This window comes from Empidonax traillii, unplaced genomic scaffold (genome assembly GCF_003031625.1).
Source record: "Empidonax traillii isolate 1590-97213 ecotype Southwest subspecies unplaced genomic scaffold, ASM303162v1 scaffold238:size1398292, whole genome shotgun sequence".
Taxonomy (NCBI): Eukaryota; Metazoa; Chordata; class Aves; order Passeriformes; family Tyrannidae; genus Empidonax; species Empidonax traillii.
Window position 1 is genome coordinate 1086468 of NW_020955431.1, and position 15746 is coordinate 1102213.

Below are 15746 nucleotides of genomic sequence, written 5' to 3' on the forward strand. Positions count from 1 at the left end.
TGTAGCATCCGTCTGTATTAAATATCAGTCCTTTTTTTTTTTTTTTTCATACAGCTAAAATAGCAGCGTTTGAAACTTTTAACTCTCCTGCCTCTCCCAGTAATGCCAGGTGTGAGGGCTGCATAAATGCATCCATTTGGGATTTACTGAGAACGAGATGCTAAAGGTGAGATAAGGTAGCAATGCCTGGAGTACTAAGGCTGTAGCTGATACAAGTTTTCAGCTTTCAGGGCTGTACCGACGTGTGACGCCCCGCCGGAGCGGCGGGGCCGGAGGGGTGTAGGCGGCAGAGGGTACCGGGGCCGTCCGGGAAGGGGCCACTGGAAGCGGGCAGGGCTGGATGCTGGATCCCTCGCGTGTTTGTGCCCCCCCCCCCCCCCCCGGGAGAATTTAGCGCCGCTGCACGTTTGGCGTCGGCCTCGCCGTCCGCCTAATGTCCCGGCCACCCGCAACGGCGGCAGCCCGTTTCCATGGGGAGCCGGGACTGACCTCGGGCTGGAAGGAGAAGTTCGAAAGAACGCCCACCCCGCGGCGGGAGCCCCTCGCCATGGCAACGCCGCCGGGAGATGGAGGCAGCGGCGGGGCAGCCGCAGGGCCCGGCCAGGACCGCTGCCGACCAGCCCATCTCCATGGCAGAGCAGCCCGTGCCCGCAGAGCCCCCGGCCCCGCCTGAGGGCGGTGCGGACACGCAGGTGTGGGCGCGGTCGAGCGGGGTGGGGGCGCGGCGGGGCCCGGCCGGGAACCCCGGGGCAGGCCACCCGTCCGGGGTGTGGAGTTGCGTGCGTTGTCAGTCTGCGTGGAAAAGGGAATCACAGGGCGGCTGCTCTGGTAATTTTTGCTCCGTAATTTTGCTCCTTGCCCCTTGCGGGGACAAGGCGCCCCGCAAGGGCTGCGGGCGGCGGCCACCGGCGCGTTGGGACCCGCTGAGTGCGGGGCAGCGGGCACAGGGGCTCTCTCTGTTTTGAGGAGGTATGCGCTCATAATAGGAGATTATTTCCCATGGTGCCTCCTCTGAGAAGGTATTTTTATCTGTGCTGAAATTCACGAACTTTTGCTGCTTGTAGACAAAGTACACGTTGTTGTAATTTCAGTAAGAGGGCAGCGGTTTCTACTGGTAATGCCTCGTGACAACACCTCAGGTGTTCACACACTTAAGGTTGATCTTTCATTATCAATGTCTTGAGTCCTGCAGAAAGGAGTAATATATCGTGCAAATTCCCGTTTCTTGCCTCACACTGAAAGTCTGTTGCTTTCAGCTCTACTCTTATTGTTACTAGTCTTGTTGACTGTTGAAACACACAGTTATACAACATTATTTCAATGATTAACGCAGTTAATGAAACTATTCCTTGAAAACTATTTGGTTTCCCTTTGTTTTGGCTAAGTCCTCGATGTATCTAAAAGAAAGAAGGCTTGAAGTATGCTCTTTCAGTATTAGCGATAGCTAACTTGACTGCCTTTCCCTGGAAGGGGTGTGTGGTTGATAGATCCCAGGGATGGTTGGATTCCATATAGATTGCCATAATGTTAAAGCAGTGCAAATGCCCCTAACTTTTAAATTTTACTATAGTTACCAGGACATGTTCCAAAATCATTTGGGCTGATATTTCTGTACAATTGCAAATGCAACAAGTTACTGTGCTTATCTCTTACACAGGTAACTTGTTTACCAGAAAGGCTGTTCTACCAAAACTTAAAATTTCTAAGTAAATAAAATCAGCCTAATATATATTACCTAATTATACTACCTAATGCTATGGTAATATAATCAAGAATAACTTAAACTTTCATAAAAGTTATTATTTGTTTTACGATAGATTAACTAAAAATGTAATTATTTAGGTATTTGATATATGGAGCTAAGAATAAAAATTAAAGCCATTCTCTCCTTACTAACATTTGTTTTAATTTTGATCATAATTATTCAGTTGGGAATTTGCTGCTTTTTCATTTAGCTTTCATGGATATGTGGATATGAGATGAAGTATTCAGAACTTTTTTTAAAGTGTATAATTTGATTACATTTATCATTTTACACTTCCTTGGGCTATAAACTTTTGCTTTTATGCAACTTGGAAATGAAATCTATATTAGTAAGCATGTGTGCCTTGTTTTTTCTCCCGACTGGAATGGGGATTAATGATGTAACTTCTCAATGACCAAAAATATCTGGATATCCTCCTACATTTTAGCAGCCTATGTTTTGCAAAGAATGGGGTGGACTAAGACAGAGACGAAGGAGAATTTCTTCCACACTTGATCAATTCACAGTGTAATGACTAAGGGCAAGAAAGTAGCTTTGTTGCTCCTGTGCAGGAGTTTTTTTTAAGCAGACCAACATCATCATTAACCTTTTCACTTCTACCTTAAATTTTTAGATGTTCGGGTACAGTAGCCCATGTGGAAAGAAAGATTCCCTTTCCACTGCCTCCCCAGTGGATGTACAGTGGATTTGTAAAATGATAATGGGAAATATGCAACAAACATCTCTTAGGTGTTGGCACTTGCCCTGGAAACAAAATTAGGACATGATTAATTGCTCAATACCAAGTGTAGAGTAGTGTAAACAGGGAAAAAAAAACATTCGATGTGTCAGTGAAAATATGGGAAAATATTTAATACTATGCCAGCTGTTTGGCAGTATTATTGAAAGAAATAAAATGCACTCCTCTCCAATAAAAGGTAAGTTTTCAGCCTAATTTTATATGCCATGATTTTGGTATGGTCCTAATAGAAAACAGTCCCTCAATTTTATTAGTGTTTCTTTTCTAAAACAAGCAAAATGTAGAAGCAGCCATGGGTTCAGCTTCTGCCAGAGGCAGATTGGTGTTAAGTCACTGAATTCATGAATGTGTGCTGCACCTGTTATAACCCAGCAAGTCATTGCTAAGAAAAATCCTGTATTCAGCAACATACATAAAAATGATCAGGGCAGAAAGTTAAACACATAATTTGTGTTTTTCTGAGCATTTAAAGGTGCAAGAAGAGATGCGAAAGGTGTAGGAACTGGAAAGAAAAAGTGCATAAAAAGATGGAACTGCTTCTTCAATATCTAGTGAAGAGAAAATTTTTTTTCTGACTTTTGGGCTTGAAATTTTTCAGTGATTATTATCTGTCTTTATTCAGAGCAAAAAGCATTCACTTGCTTACTGGTGGCAGACAAACCACTGGATAGCGGTACTGAATATCAAAGCATGAAGCAAATTGCATGAGACAGGCTGTTACTGTAGTGTAAGGTGGCTGAAGTAGTCTCAGCAAAGGCTGAGATAGCTAACCCATTGGAAAACAGAAAAGGATGCGTTTTTGTTTTCATCACCAATAGGATACTACAAGAAGTTAAAAGAATGTGCAGCAGTGGAGAGAGGAACTGATGCAGTAGGATGAGAACTATGGGTAGAGTTCATGAATTTTCTAACAGACCTTTCTAATCAAAAGAAAACAGAAAGCCAATAATGCTGTCTTGTTTGGAATTTGGGGACAATTAAGCAATAAATCAGTATGTGTTGCATTTGCTAAATATGTTTGGACAAAACATAACATCAAATATTTAGCTGGGAAAGAAGGATTTTTCTTAGGCACAATCAGGCTGTGACTGGTGAAAAGAATGTCACGGGTTCTTTCTGGTTTCAGTTTTCAGTAGCCAAGTAATAAATTTGAAACTGCTTAATAGACACAAGGAACATTTCTAAAGAACTATGAGTGGTAATGAAGGAGTATGTCATCGTTACAATTAATTTTCAGAAGATTTACAGGTGAGGAAGACATCTGTCACTTAATCTAGATCAAACAGTGTGTCGTACTGTAAACATATCACAAATTGTAACAATCATGTGCCACAGAAGCAGAAAGGCTTAATAGCCAGCAGCTCCAGGGCATCAAGTCCAGCCTCCTTCACTCTGAATGTGCAGGGGAGAGATGGCAAGCTGGGGACACAGCAATGCCACAGCTACGGTTGCTTGGCAACAATTCCAGCTTTCTACTGTGTGTATATTAAGCAGGCAGTAGCAACGGTACTGTTTCCAGAAAAGTCTTTTTAGCATCAAGGAGCAAATTCCTCTCTGACATGGTTGGAAGGTATGCCTCATACACATGGGCTGCCCATGCATAGCCCAGAATAACTTAAAATTTTGCATTATTGCCACTTTTGTGGAATTGAATAGCTTTGGCCATTGAAATATGAAATCTGTACTTGCTCTATTGCCAAGGTTATGTAAGGGGAAATGCTTGGTTATTGGCAAATAGCTGCTTTTGTTCCTAGGTTTCTGAGTAGACATTTAAAATACCTGAAGGATCTGTTGAGGTGAGGACCTGGGGTTGAACTGCAAGGGCAGGAGACAGCACTGAATGCTTTCTGTATTTGTGCTAATGCTGAAAGCCTGTGGATAGTCCAGTTTAACTGCACAACAAAAATGAACGTAACACCAACAGTTCTGGGAAATAACAGCATGCTTCACGTGTTGTTGTGTTCCTGTGATATCCAGTGGATTGTAGGGTGTTGTGGTTTAACCTCACCAGCAAATAAGTCCCACAGAACAGCTCACTTACTCCCCTTCCTGCATTGGGATGGGAGAGAGAATCAGAAAACTTCTGGGTTGAGATCAAAATAACTGAATAGGGAAAGTAAAAGCCCTGCATGCAAGCAATGTATGCACTAAGGAATGTATGCACCACTTCCCACAGGCAGGTGGGTGTTCAGCCATCCCTGGGAGAGCGGGGCTCTATTGTGTGTGATGGTGACTTGGGATGACAAACACCATCACTTGGAATGTTCCCCCATCCTACTTCTCCCCTTGCTTTTTATATTGAGCTGGGCAAGCACTGTTCAACAGTAACTGAAACATCCCTGAATTATCAACGCTGTTTCCAGCACAAATCCAAAACGTGGCCCCATACCACTTACTCTGAAAAAATTTAAGTCTACCTCATCCAAACCCAGCACACAGGGTATTACGAGGACTGGATTAAAAGTGGACTAAAAGGCTAAATGCAGAGAATGGCACTTGGTATTTCTTATGTCTTCTAAGTTCCATAAGGTGAGGCTGAGTTACAGAAGACTTCTTGGAAGCTATTGCAGGGCAAAAAATCACAACCCGCTTCACTTCCTTAATATTTTGAGTACAGATTTGCCCTTGAGAATTTATTCCATTTGTACTCAAATTAGCTGGCTTTCCTGCTTTGCTGAGGAAACAGAAAGGAGATGCCCTCTGTGAAGATGTTGGAAGCATTCAGGATTTCTAGAAAAGCTGAAGACACTGCTAAAGTATCATGGCAGAAAGGTGTGTTGTATGAAAAATATTAGAAACTTCAGGTTGCTGAAGCAATGAATCCTTCATGATGTCGAATTTGGAGTTGTGTCTTAATCTGTGTACCACAATATCTTTTCCTTTTGGGATTCTCATACTTTTTTCTTGTACCTTGCACTCATGAATGCAATTGTTGTTACAGCAGGTTGAAGAATGGTCTAAATTGCAAATTTTAGAGTAACTTAAATGATTTAATTTTCCTTAGTAGAATGCAGAAGAATCTGCTATTTTATGACTAAGTTACTTAATCCTTTGTATGTTCGATAATAGCTTGTAAAAGAAAATACGTCAAGTTTTCCCATAGCACATATGAACACTACAAATTTAAAGAACAATCAGATTTTTACTATGGAAAAAAAGTGCTTTATTTAGCCTTCCTATGGGAAGCACTGTAACAGCACTTTAGGGATCTGCATGTGCTGGCCATAGGGAATTATAGCACAAGAGTATCAGCACCAGAACGGCAAAGGGAAAAAACCTGCCACAGAAGCTTTGGAAAACAACTTGGGTGCAAGGTTACGAAGCTGCAAGCTTTTAGCATCAGTGAGGTGAAAACACCTGGAGGTACTGTGCAGTAAGATGTTTTTAGATTTGTTGGAATTTAAAAGCTGAAGTTCAAATCTACTGAAATACATCAAGAGACTGTTACAGTCTCAAGTAAAAGGTGAGCTTAACCTTAACCTGTGGTGGACTTATTTTATGTCCCTCCCAGATGATACCAACTGGCCTCTGGACAATTATTTAACTGTGGTAAAGAGGGAATTTGTGCTAAAAGCTGAGAAGCAGAGGTTTCATGAGTGTTGTTTTAGTCATGTGCAGACAGTGTAGTAACTTCAGGGAAAAGCTTTCAGAATCTTACTTTGTTTTCTCAGGAGCACTGTTACAAGAGTATTCAAGTAAGAGTCCTTTTAAAGTTTGAGAAAAATGTGAGTAATGGGGCTTGGATATTAACTTCCTTCTGCCCTGGCTTGCTGTATAGCAGTCATAAGATTGTGTTCGGTAAGGAAAAAGGCATTGGACATGCTAAGTAAAAGAGGAGTCATCTTGATACAATGATGTGTTACGGAAGAGTCTCTTAAGGTACAGTAAAAGTAATCTAAATCTTAGGTTAATAAATACGTCTCCAAAGGCCTAGAGTAGGAAGTGCCTTGTTAGAGGATAACTAGTTTCAGAAAGAGCCAAAAGTCAAAAATTTTACCGAGAAGAAAGGGGGAAAATTAATTACACTGCAGGAAAGAAATAAAGATGTGTGGCCTGTGATTACTACCTTTCTGTTTCTCCAGAGAAAAAGAAAAGATATGAAAGCTAGCACTAATAGATTGGCTAGTTGGCAAGTGTTATGTTTTTCATGCCATAGCTACCACTATTAAAACTTGCCAAGTGTGTGTTTTTTGTTATTAGTCAAAGAACTGGGTAGCTTAGATTAAATATACTTAGTTGTTGCAGCTCTGTTTCATTGAATTTATATCAAACTCAAATTATAAGGAAATGAGTAGTAAAAGTTGCATTAAATGGAATCTCGTATGGTGGTAAATAACTCCAATAGACTGAAAAATGAGGAAGACATTATTAAAGCCTACTTGAAATAAATCTTAATTTAAAATGTCATAACCATACAAAATAAAATACACTTCCTCCATAATTTTCTATGTTTTGAAATCTATGTGTTGAAGGAATTAATTTCCTTCAATTGTACATGTGTTAGTAAATTATGAGGAGGGAGAGGAAACGACATTTTTTCTTTCAGTGTTTTCAAAGTGAAGACTTCTCGTATGAGTTAGTAATACAGCTGAACAAATTGCTCTTTCTAAATTATTGTGGAGAAGTGCCATGCAACTTCTACTTTTAGCTAATGCACCTAGCTCTTTTCAAAGATAGTCTGAGATAGTCAAAGTCAAAGATAGTTTGAGATAGCCTATCTCAAACTAAGATTAGTAGGAATGATCCAAAGGGCATCTGGAAGTTTATGTAACTTCTAAATGACTGGAAAAACCCATCAAGCTCAGGATAGCTACTGAACTGTTTTAATGAATGTGTTGCATAGAACAAAGTGTTAGAGTACACTGGAAGTACCTTTTTATTGAAATCTGTAATGGCATGGATATGTTGTGTACAAGTTATTTGCGTCCTGTTTGCTATATGGTCAAAGTTAAAGATTTGTGGTTGGACTCCAAGTCTTCCCCAAGCTAAATGACTCTATACCTTACCCAGCATGAGTACAGCATGTATTAGCTGCATAGCTGGCATCTGTATCTGAAGCGTAAGAAGTGCTTTTCTTGTGACCCACAGGTCAGATGAGTTATTCCTGTGAGCTCAGTGCAGCTGTGAGTGGGGACTTAAACAGCTTTAGAGCAAATTTAGTTCAGCTGTGTCTGGGCAATTGTAATAACAGTTGATAGCTGTGCAGAAGTGCTGCTAAACAGGTGTAGTGAAAAAACCTGAATTCAGCACAAGCAATCAAAACCTCAGAATGGTAATATTACTTATTGAAACGGACTAAAATTTCTATATATGTTCTGTGTGGATCCAGGTATGCTTTTGGTGCTGGAAACTAAGCTTAAAACAGTTTTGGGACATGGAACAAGTTGCAGGACCTGAATCAAATGGCCTTGTCTGATTGCCATTGATAGCGAGACAAAAATGTGAGCTTTCATTTGACAAATGTTTTTGTTGGCTATTCCATGGCAAACAAGTTATCCAAATGGACATTTTGTTATTAAAACTAAGCTACCTGAAAACATTCCAGGTTCGTACAATCAAGCTTTTATTTATTGATTTACTTATCTTGTTTGCGTATCAGCAAAAAAATCAGGCACGAATCTTTAAGGCTTGTGCTGCTGAATCCCCTTCCAGGTAAAGCAAGTAGAAGGCAGAAGAACAGAAAATATGAGCCACTGTATCAATGACTTCACTTAAAAGGATAACAAAGCAGCTTGTAGAAAGCAGTTAATATCTCTAAAAGTATTTATGACCTTAAAAAGAGTTAAATGACACAAATAATCAGTTTTCCCAGCTTGCCATGCTGATCTGGAAAATTTATGTCAATTATATCTTGATAGTCCCCTTGAACAAAGGAAGCTAACACCCTCCCAAAGACAACAAAATCTACTTATTATGGTTATATTGTTAATAAATACAAATACATGTTTTGTCCTTTATAGTGATAACTTCAAAAAAGTTGTATTTGTCTCAAATTTGTATTTCATCATCTAATTTGTCTAAAATGGAAACACAGTGTTTCTATTTTAAACAAATAGCTGTGTTCTTTTCCTGCTTGCCTGCACTGAATTTTTATTTGGCATTCTAACACATCATAGTTGCTCAGTCCTGGAAGTCTTCTGTAATTCTTTGTGGTCATCCTTATTACCTTGAATAACATAGTTCTGTCTGCAGATGTCACTCTTGTAGCTTTTTCTTTTTCACCTGACTCTGCAGATGCCTCGAGAGCTCCACTCACACCTTTCAATTGCTGCTGTAAGAACTAACTATTCATTTTATTCCTCTCCTCTCCATTCCAACATTTAATCAAGTCTTTATCATTGAAGGTCATTTCCTTTATGCTTTTCCTAAAAGCATTTGACAATGGATCTTTTTGAAAGCTTTTTGAAAGCAAATCCATATGATGTAGATCAATCTCCTTTACACTAGTGCTTATTAACCCCTTTGGTGAACCTCAGCAGTTCCTGATGAGTGTTTCTCCCTTTCAAAAAAACCTTGTTGACTTTTCATTTGAAATTAAATTATTTGAGCCACCTCTTAATTCCGGTTTTTAATATAATGCCTGTTATTTTACCTAGCCAGGCCTCCTCATCAATTTTTTCTCATTCAGCTATCCTTAAAGGTGTGCATTTTTTCTGTTAGACAGTGCCCAGTCCTCTGACACTGATAACAAAGTCAGCTTCTCTGGGCCTCTAACTCTATGAGGTTGTTAAATTTTGTATTTTATTTGAACACTAAGATTTTTAACTTGATATTGTGAGGCAGGAGTCATTTGCCCTCATGTATTTTTTTTAATTACAAACTTCCTATTTATGATGTCTTAAAAAATTAGTATCAGCATCACGATCTGAAATGGTATTTCCCTTGTGTATGCGGAGGTATCTGAAGTTACTTGCTGATGCTGTTCTTTGCCGTGGGGACCACCCTCATCACTGTCAGCATGTCACAGTCAATACTTCCAGCCTCATTAGGCAGACAGTAATATCATATGTCTATCTTGTTTGTGACTGAAGCTTCATGCCATTGGGCTCTGGTTGGCTTGCTAAGTTGTTTGAACACTGAGCTCTTTTACAGTGGTGTGGATTTTTCCATGTTGCCTGTGTAGTAAATACCTTGATGTATAGCACAAGGTACCAGTGATATCTTCCTTATCCTGAGTTTAGTGCTAGTATTACAGCAATGTCAAAGGTAGCTTCCTATTTATCCCAACTTTATTTCTAGGACTGTTCCTACGTAGATATAAGTAGTTATGTGCTTTTTTTGGTTTTCTATTTCCTTCTGCCTTGTTCAACAAGGTAACATTTTGCTATCCAGACTTTTGCTATGGCTTGCAGCCTGACAGGTGGAAGCCTCTCTTTTGTCACATGTTAGAGCTCCCTGTACTTCACACAAGTGGTATTTTGAGACCACATGATCTTCAGTGCCTGATAGCTCTTCCTTGGGTTAGGTTTAAAACCTCCTTTCTAATCTTCAAGAGTAAACCCCTCAGAGTTTACCTAAATTGTTTCTTCCAAAACCATTCCTTTCATTTCAGGAGTGTCCCCAGCTTCCAGTGAATCTGGACCTTGTTTCTGTCATGGTCTTCAGTTGTGTGTTGAGAGTTTATCATGCACTTGCCAGGGATATTGGAAACATCTGAACAGTGTTGGGGATCCTTGAAGATCCTGAGTTAATGTATTTTTGTCTTTAATCTTTACTCTGGCTAAACTGATGGGCACAATCTCCACGTAATTGGAAATAGAAAAGGGCAGAGAAGATGTGAGATTTGGTAGTTCCTTAAAATGGAAAATGTATTATTTGCATGGTTACTTGAACTGCAGTTGTCTGTCCTTGCAATAATGTCTCTTCATTTGGTAAGATCTACACATCCTGTCTGTCCTGGTAAACAGAAGGCTAATTGTGTATCTACTGACTTTATAATTAGGTGTTTTATCTTTAAATTTTATTTTCTTTGTAATGGATCAAATAGGCGATCAAATAGGCCAGCACAACCTGGAGAACAAATGTTTTGCACAAAGCAGAGCAGGGAATTACACTTAGACCGCCTACATCATATGTTAATTCTTTGAGCAGTACTGTTTTTCACATAAAATGCTTCTTGGAACAGCAAGGTAACTTTATTTTAGATTAAAATCTTAGTTGTATATATTGCCTCATCAAACAAGAAGTGTAACTTTCAACTCTGATAACCTTTCTTTTTCTTATTTTTTTGTTTGTTTGTTTGTTTGAGATGAAGATATTAGGTGGCTGACAAATTGTACACTTCTTAGCTGTTTTAAGACAGAAAGCATTTTTTGGAATTACAAGCAACCCTAATGCCTACTAGTGCAGGAAATTACTGAATATGATGAAGTTTAATTTTTCTTAGCAAAGCAGTTAAAAATCCTTGCCCTAAAGGTATTAAAACCTCAGTGTTATTTGACTTTGAAAGCAGCTCAAGGTAATAATGTCTACCTTTGGTTGTTCTGATTGCAGTTGTATCAGGAGAATGCAACCAAGTAGGATATCTATTTCTTTAAGTTCCCCCACTTCTATTCAGTGTAGGTTTTCAAGTGATTTGTAAGTGGTCATCTCTGTAAAAGACAATTTAAATTGCCAGATTTTAAATAGACTCTATTTTGTGGTCTTGTGAAGAAGAGCATGAAAGTCATATACGCTTTCAGTGTTTAACCACTAGATGGTAGCTAACTACTATCTGCTACTACTAATTGCCCATAGTGAAAGAAACCTCGTTGTCAAGGCTGTGCAATGTAACACTAACAAAAAATCATAGAATATACTGTGTTGGAAGGGTCCCATCAGGATCACTGAGTCCAGCTCCTGGCCCTGCACACGACAACCCAAGAGTCACACCATGTGCCGAAAATTTTATCCAAACACTTCTTGAACTCTGTCAGGCTTGGTGCTGTGGCCACTTCCCTGGGGAGCTTTTCTCATCTCTGCACACCCTCTGGCTGAAAAACCTTTTTGTACTATCAACCTAAACCTCCCCGACTCAACTTCCTGCCATTTCCTCAAGTCCTGTCAGTGGTCATGAGAGGAAAGAAAACAGCACCTCCCCCTCCATTCCCCATTGTGAGATGTTGAAGACTGCAGTGAGGTCTCCCCTCAGTCTCCTCTTGTCCAGGCTGAACAAAGGAAGGAAACTGCTTGACCTGCAAGAAAAACACCATTGGTACACACAGACAGGTCATTCAGTGTGCGGAAAGAAGAGCAGGCCTTGTAGAAGGCCAACATGGATGAACACAGACACACTGTCTGAACTCAAACATGCAAGCTTCCATAGAAGTTTGGGATGAAACAGGATCTGGGATGGGCCACCCAGGGAGGATTATAGAGACAATGCCTGAGTTTCCAGAAGTAGAATTAAGAAGCTAAATCTCAGCTGGAGTTCAAACTTGTGAGGAAGGTGAAGGGAAATGAAAATGTTGTTTCTAAGTATACTGGCAGCCCAAGAAAATGTAGACCCATTGCTCAGGGAAACAAGGGACTAAGAATGTGTAGGGAAGGGCTGCTATTCAAATAAATGTGAACAGGTTTGAGAAATGGACTGAAAAGAACTTCTATTAAAGAAAATGCTAAGTCCTACAGTTAGGATGAATAACCTTGTAGGACAATACAGGTCAGTGGCCAACTCGCTACATATCAGGTTTACAGAGAAGAACTGAAGGGTATTTTTCCTCACCAAGTTGAACAGGAGCCAGTAGTGCATGTCACAGCAAAGAATGCTGATCACAGACAGGGCTGAAATAGCCAGCAGGTTGACAAAGCAAGTTCAGCAGCAGGTCAGCAAGATGTACAGGAGGCCAGAGTGTGTGATGTATGAGAAGATACTGAGAGAACTCTGCTTGTTAAGCCCCAGGAAGAAAAGGCTAAGGGAAGATCTTATTGCAGCCAATAACTGTCTAGTGGGAGGGTAGAGAGAAAACAGAGCTGAACTCTTCTTGAAGGTGTATGCTAAGAAGAGCCAGCATACACAAGAGCCAACATACATGAGGGATTTCAGTTAGGTGGGAACAGTCTTTATGTTGAATGGTCAAACTCTGTTATAGTGCCCAAGTGGTCGTGGAACCTCTATCCTTAGAGATATTCAAAACTCTGTTGCAAACATCTCTGAGCAACCCACTCTAATTGGACTTGCTTTGAGCAAAAGACTGGACTAGATGACTTTCAGATATCTCTTTAAATTCTCATTTTGTGATTCTGTAAATTATTTGCTATTCTTGTTGCTATTCATGCTATTTTGTGATTCTGTAAATTATTGAATGAAAAAGCTCCATGATTCCTAGATGGTTCTTTGAGAGATTTATTTAAGGGGGTTTTTTTCCTTTTTTTTTTTTTTAAAAAAAAGAAGTTTTATTGCTGCATGGCATAGTTAAGCCTGTTGGGCTGAGTTTTTACATTAGAAATCACATACATCATGCAAAGAAGTATAGAATCATAGAATGGTTATGGTTGGAAGGAACCTTAAAGTTCAACTAGTTCTGACCCCCTCCTATCATGGGCAGGGACACCTTTTACTAGACCAGGTTGCTCAGAGCACCATCCAGCCTGGCCTTTGAATAGCTCCAGGGATGGGGCATCCACAGCTTCTTTGGGCAACCCATTCCAGTGCCTCACCACCCTCACAATAAAGAGTTTCTTCCTAATATCTAATCTAAGCCAGCTGTCCTTCAGCTTAGACCATTCCCCTTTGTCCTATCACTACAAGTATGTGTGAAGAGTCCCTCCAGCCTTCTTTCAGGCCCCCTTTAAGAGCTGGAAGATGCTGGAAGGTCTCCCTGATGCCTTCTCTTTTGCAGGCGTTAACAGCCCCAGCGCTCTTATCCTGTCTTCATAGGAGAACTGCTCCAGCACTGTGATCACCTTAGTGGCTCTCATCTGGACACGTTCTAAGGGAATGTAAATAGTTCCTCAGTGGTTTGAATACGTCCAGGAATTAATTCTATGTGTAATATCTAATAGCATGTTTAATTTTAAAAGAGAATATTGTAAAGGTTTCAGAGAAAACTATGGATGTTTACTTTTACACTAAATGCAATTTTTCAGTCTTTATCTTTCAAACAGACACACAACTGGATTTGACTGTGGCAAGTGGGAAAACTATGTAAAAATCAGATGACATGGGGAAAATGGTTTTTATTCATGCAATTGTTGTCAACATTGAGGTTGTCAAGTGATTTTTAGGCATTATTCACACTGGTATGAGTGGAAACAGAAATGTTTAGGGACATTCTAAGCCAGAAATAGCTGTAAAAATATCTTGGTTTTCTTGTTCCTAATATTGGATAATTAGTTTGTTTTTTCTCAGAATTTTCAAGAGGACATCACATTATATTCTGTCAGTGAAGTGGAAAAATTAAGGCTATTTTAAGAAGAAAAAGCTTAACATTCCTTACTGATGAAAAATTGCTCTGTTAAGTAACCATTGTACAACTGAAATATAAGTGACTGAATGTACTTTAAAAAATATGAATAGAAAACTCAGTAATTTAGTAGTCTGTAGGTAAAAAGTATTTGAAAGTTGCTTGACTGTTGTTGCTATATATTTAAACAGTCATCTGTGACAAGGAAACAAAAGATGTCTGTTGACTTGAGAATTACTTAAGGCAGGTAAACACAAGTCAGATAAGCAGTTATAAAATTGACTTCTGCAAATAGTTATGTTGCCCTTGAGCATGATGAATTGTATCCAGCCGTGTTTGTATGTAAACAGTATCACCTTAACAACACTGTGGTTGGTAGCAGTAACTTTCAATGCCTAATCTATAGGCAGTAAAAACTGGTGGTTAGAGACTTCTCATTTCTAAAGTAGTGCAATTTAGTTTTCAAGCAATTTGAATGCACATTAGAACTGAATTTTAAATACAGAGATAAGGTTAATAGTTGCTGGTGTTTTAGGTCCTTTCTCTATTTTCCAGAGTTATCTTGGTGTTCCTATGGAAAAGGAATGAAACAAGTAGAAACTAAAGGTTAGGGGAAGAGTGAAAAATAATGAATCTGGAAGCTTTCTCCCCAGTTTAGGGCTTGTTGCTGAAAAATAGTACTTGATGCTTATACTGAATAGTACAATGTTTAGAGCCGGAAGAAAGCAGCTTTGGAAACGGAGCATTGGCAGAGTGATAAAGGTAAGGAAAACTGAATTTTGAACTAGGTCTAGAGTAGTAACTATATAATTTGAATAAAGGTTTGACTTGAGTGTGGGGGGGAGGGTGTAGAAAAATGTCTGTTTTTAAAAAGGTGTAAATGCATGATATTAGTTGCACAATTTTTTTTGAAAGGCAGATTTGCACTGGGAGATATGTATGTATTTGACTAGTGGTACTTGTATCTTGCCCAGGTTGTTGCAATTGTCTGGTGATGGTATAATTTCACAGATGTTATATTAGTGCAATGAAGAGTTTGCTGTTAGAACTGGCAGCAAAACAGGGATGGGCTCTACAACCAAGGAAAATAGAAGTGTCACTTCACTCCTCCTGTATTTGTAAGATGGGAATAGAATTTTGAAGACAATACTTAGTATTGAGAAACAACCATAAAGTACAGAAGTCAGTAAGACACTTAGACTAATTTCAAAAGCTGGTTATTTGAGCAAATTGTTCCTGAGTTAATACAATGTGATAACAAATGTGCAGAGCTCTGCTGTTTGAGATTTAAGAGCTGGCTAAGCAGACTGCCCCAATTTTTTAGGGTATGGATTTTTTTGGAAAGAGAAAATAGAAAAGTGTGTGTTTGTTGAAAACTCAAGGTGCTTGAAAAGGTGTAAAATGGTTTGCAGTTTACTTTTGCGGGGAAATTCATGAGCAAGACTTATACAACGTAAAAGATCTTAGCAAGTTAAAGGAGAGACAGAGGAATTTCACACTGGTTAAATAAGTCTTGCATAAGACAGTAAATTAACAATAAAACATTCTTTTTGACTCTTTCACTATTGAGTGTCTCAGTAAACTATTGTTCACCTGTAAGACTTTGATTTGAGAATGTCTAAATTCAGCAGTGCACAGTATTCTGACAACAAAATGCGTCATTTGGTGGATAAATAGTGTTGAGAAGAAATTTTATCTTGTGTAGTTATGACTTGCATACTAAGTAAGATTCATGCTGACTCCATTCAGGGTGTCTGCAGACACAGCAGCAACCACAGTAATGGAGAAATTGGCAAGAGTCAATAGCTGGCTTCTGAGCCTGTTGTTTCAAAGAAAGGACCCCTGGAATCTCTAACTT

The 15746-nt window shown here is 39.4% G+C and overlaps 1 protein-coding gene across 6 annotated transcripts in view; it reads left to right on the plus strand.

Annotated features, from left to right (window-relative positions):
- Window positions 1–613: 613 nt before the first annotated feature.
- The window catches only part of DNAH5 (dynein axonemal heavy chain 5), a 125144-nt gene continuing 110011 nt past the window's right edge, over window positions 614–15746 (plus strand). For 5 of the 6 annotated variants that reach the window (XM_027888425.1, XM_027888431.1, XM_027888430.1 and 2 more), the window contains exon 1: window positions 14472–14650. In XM_027888425.1, the coding sequence (XP_027744226.1) occupies window positions 14573–14650 (78 nt within the window). In that variant the 5' untranslated portion in view covers window positions 14472–14572. Of the gene's footprint in view, window positions 693–14471; window positions 14651–15746 lie in introns of those variants that run through there. The other variant, XM_027888427.1, reaches the window with a different exon arrangement.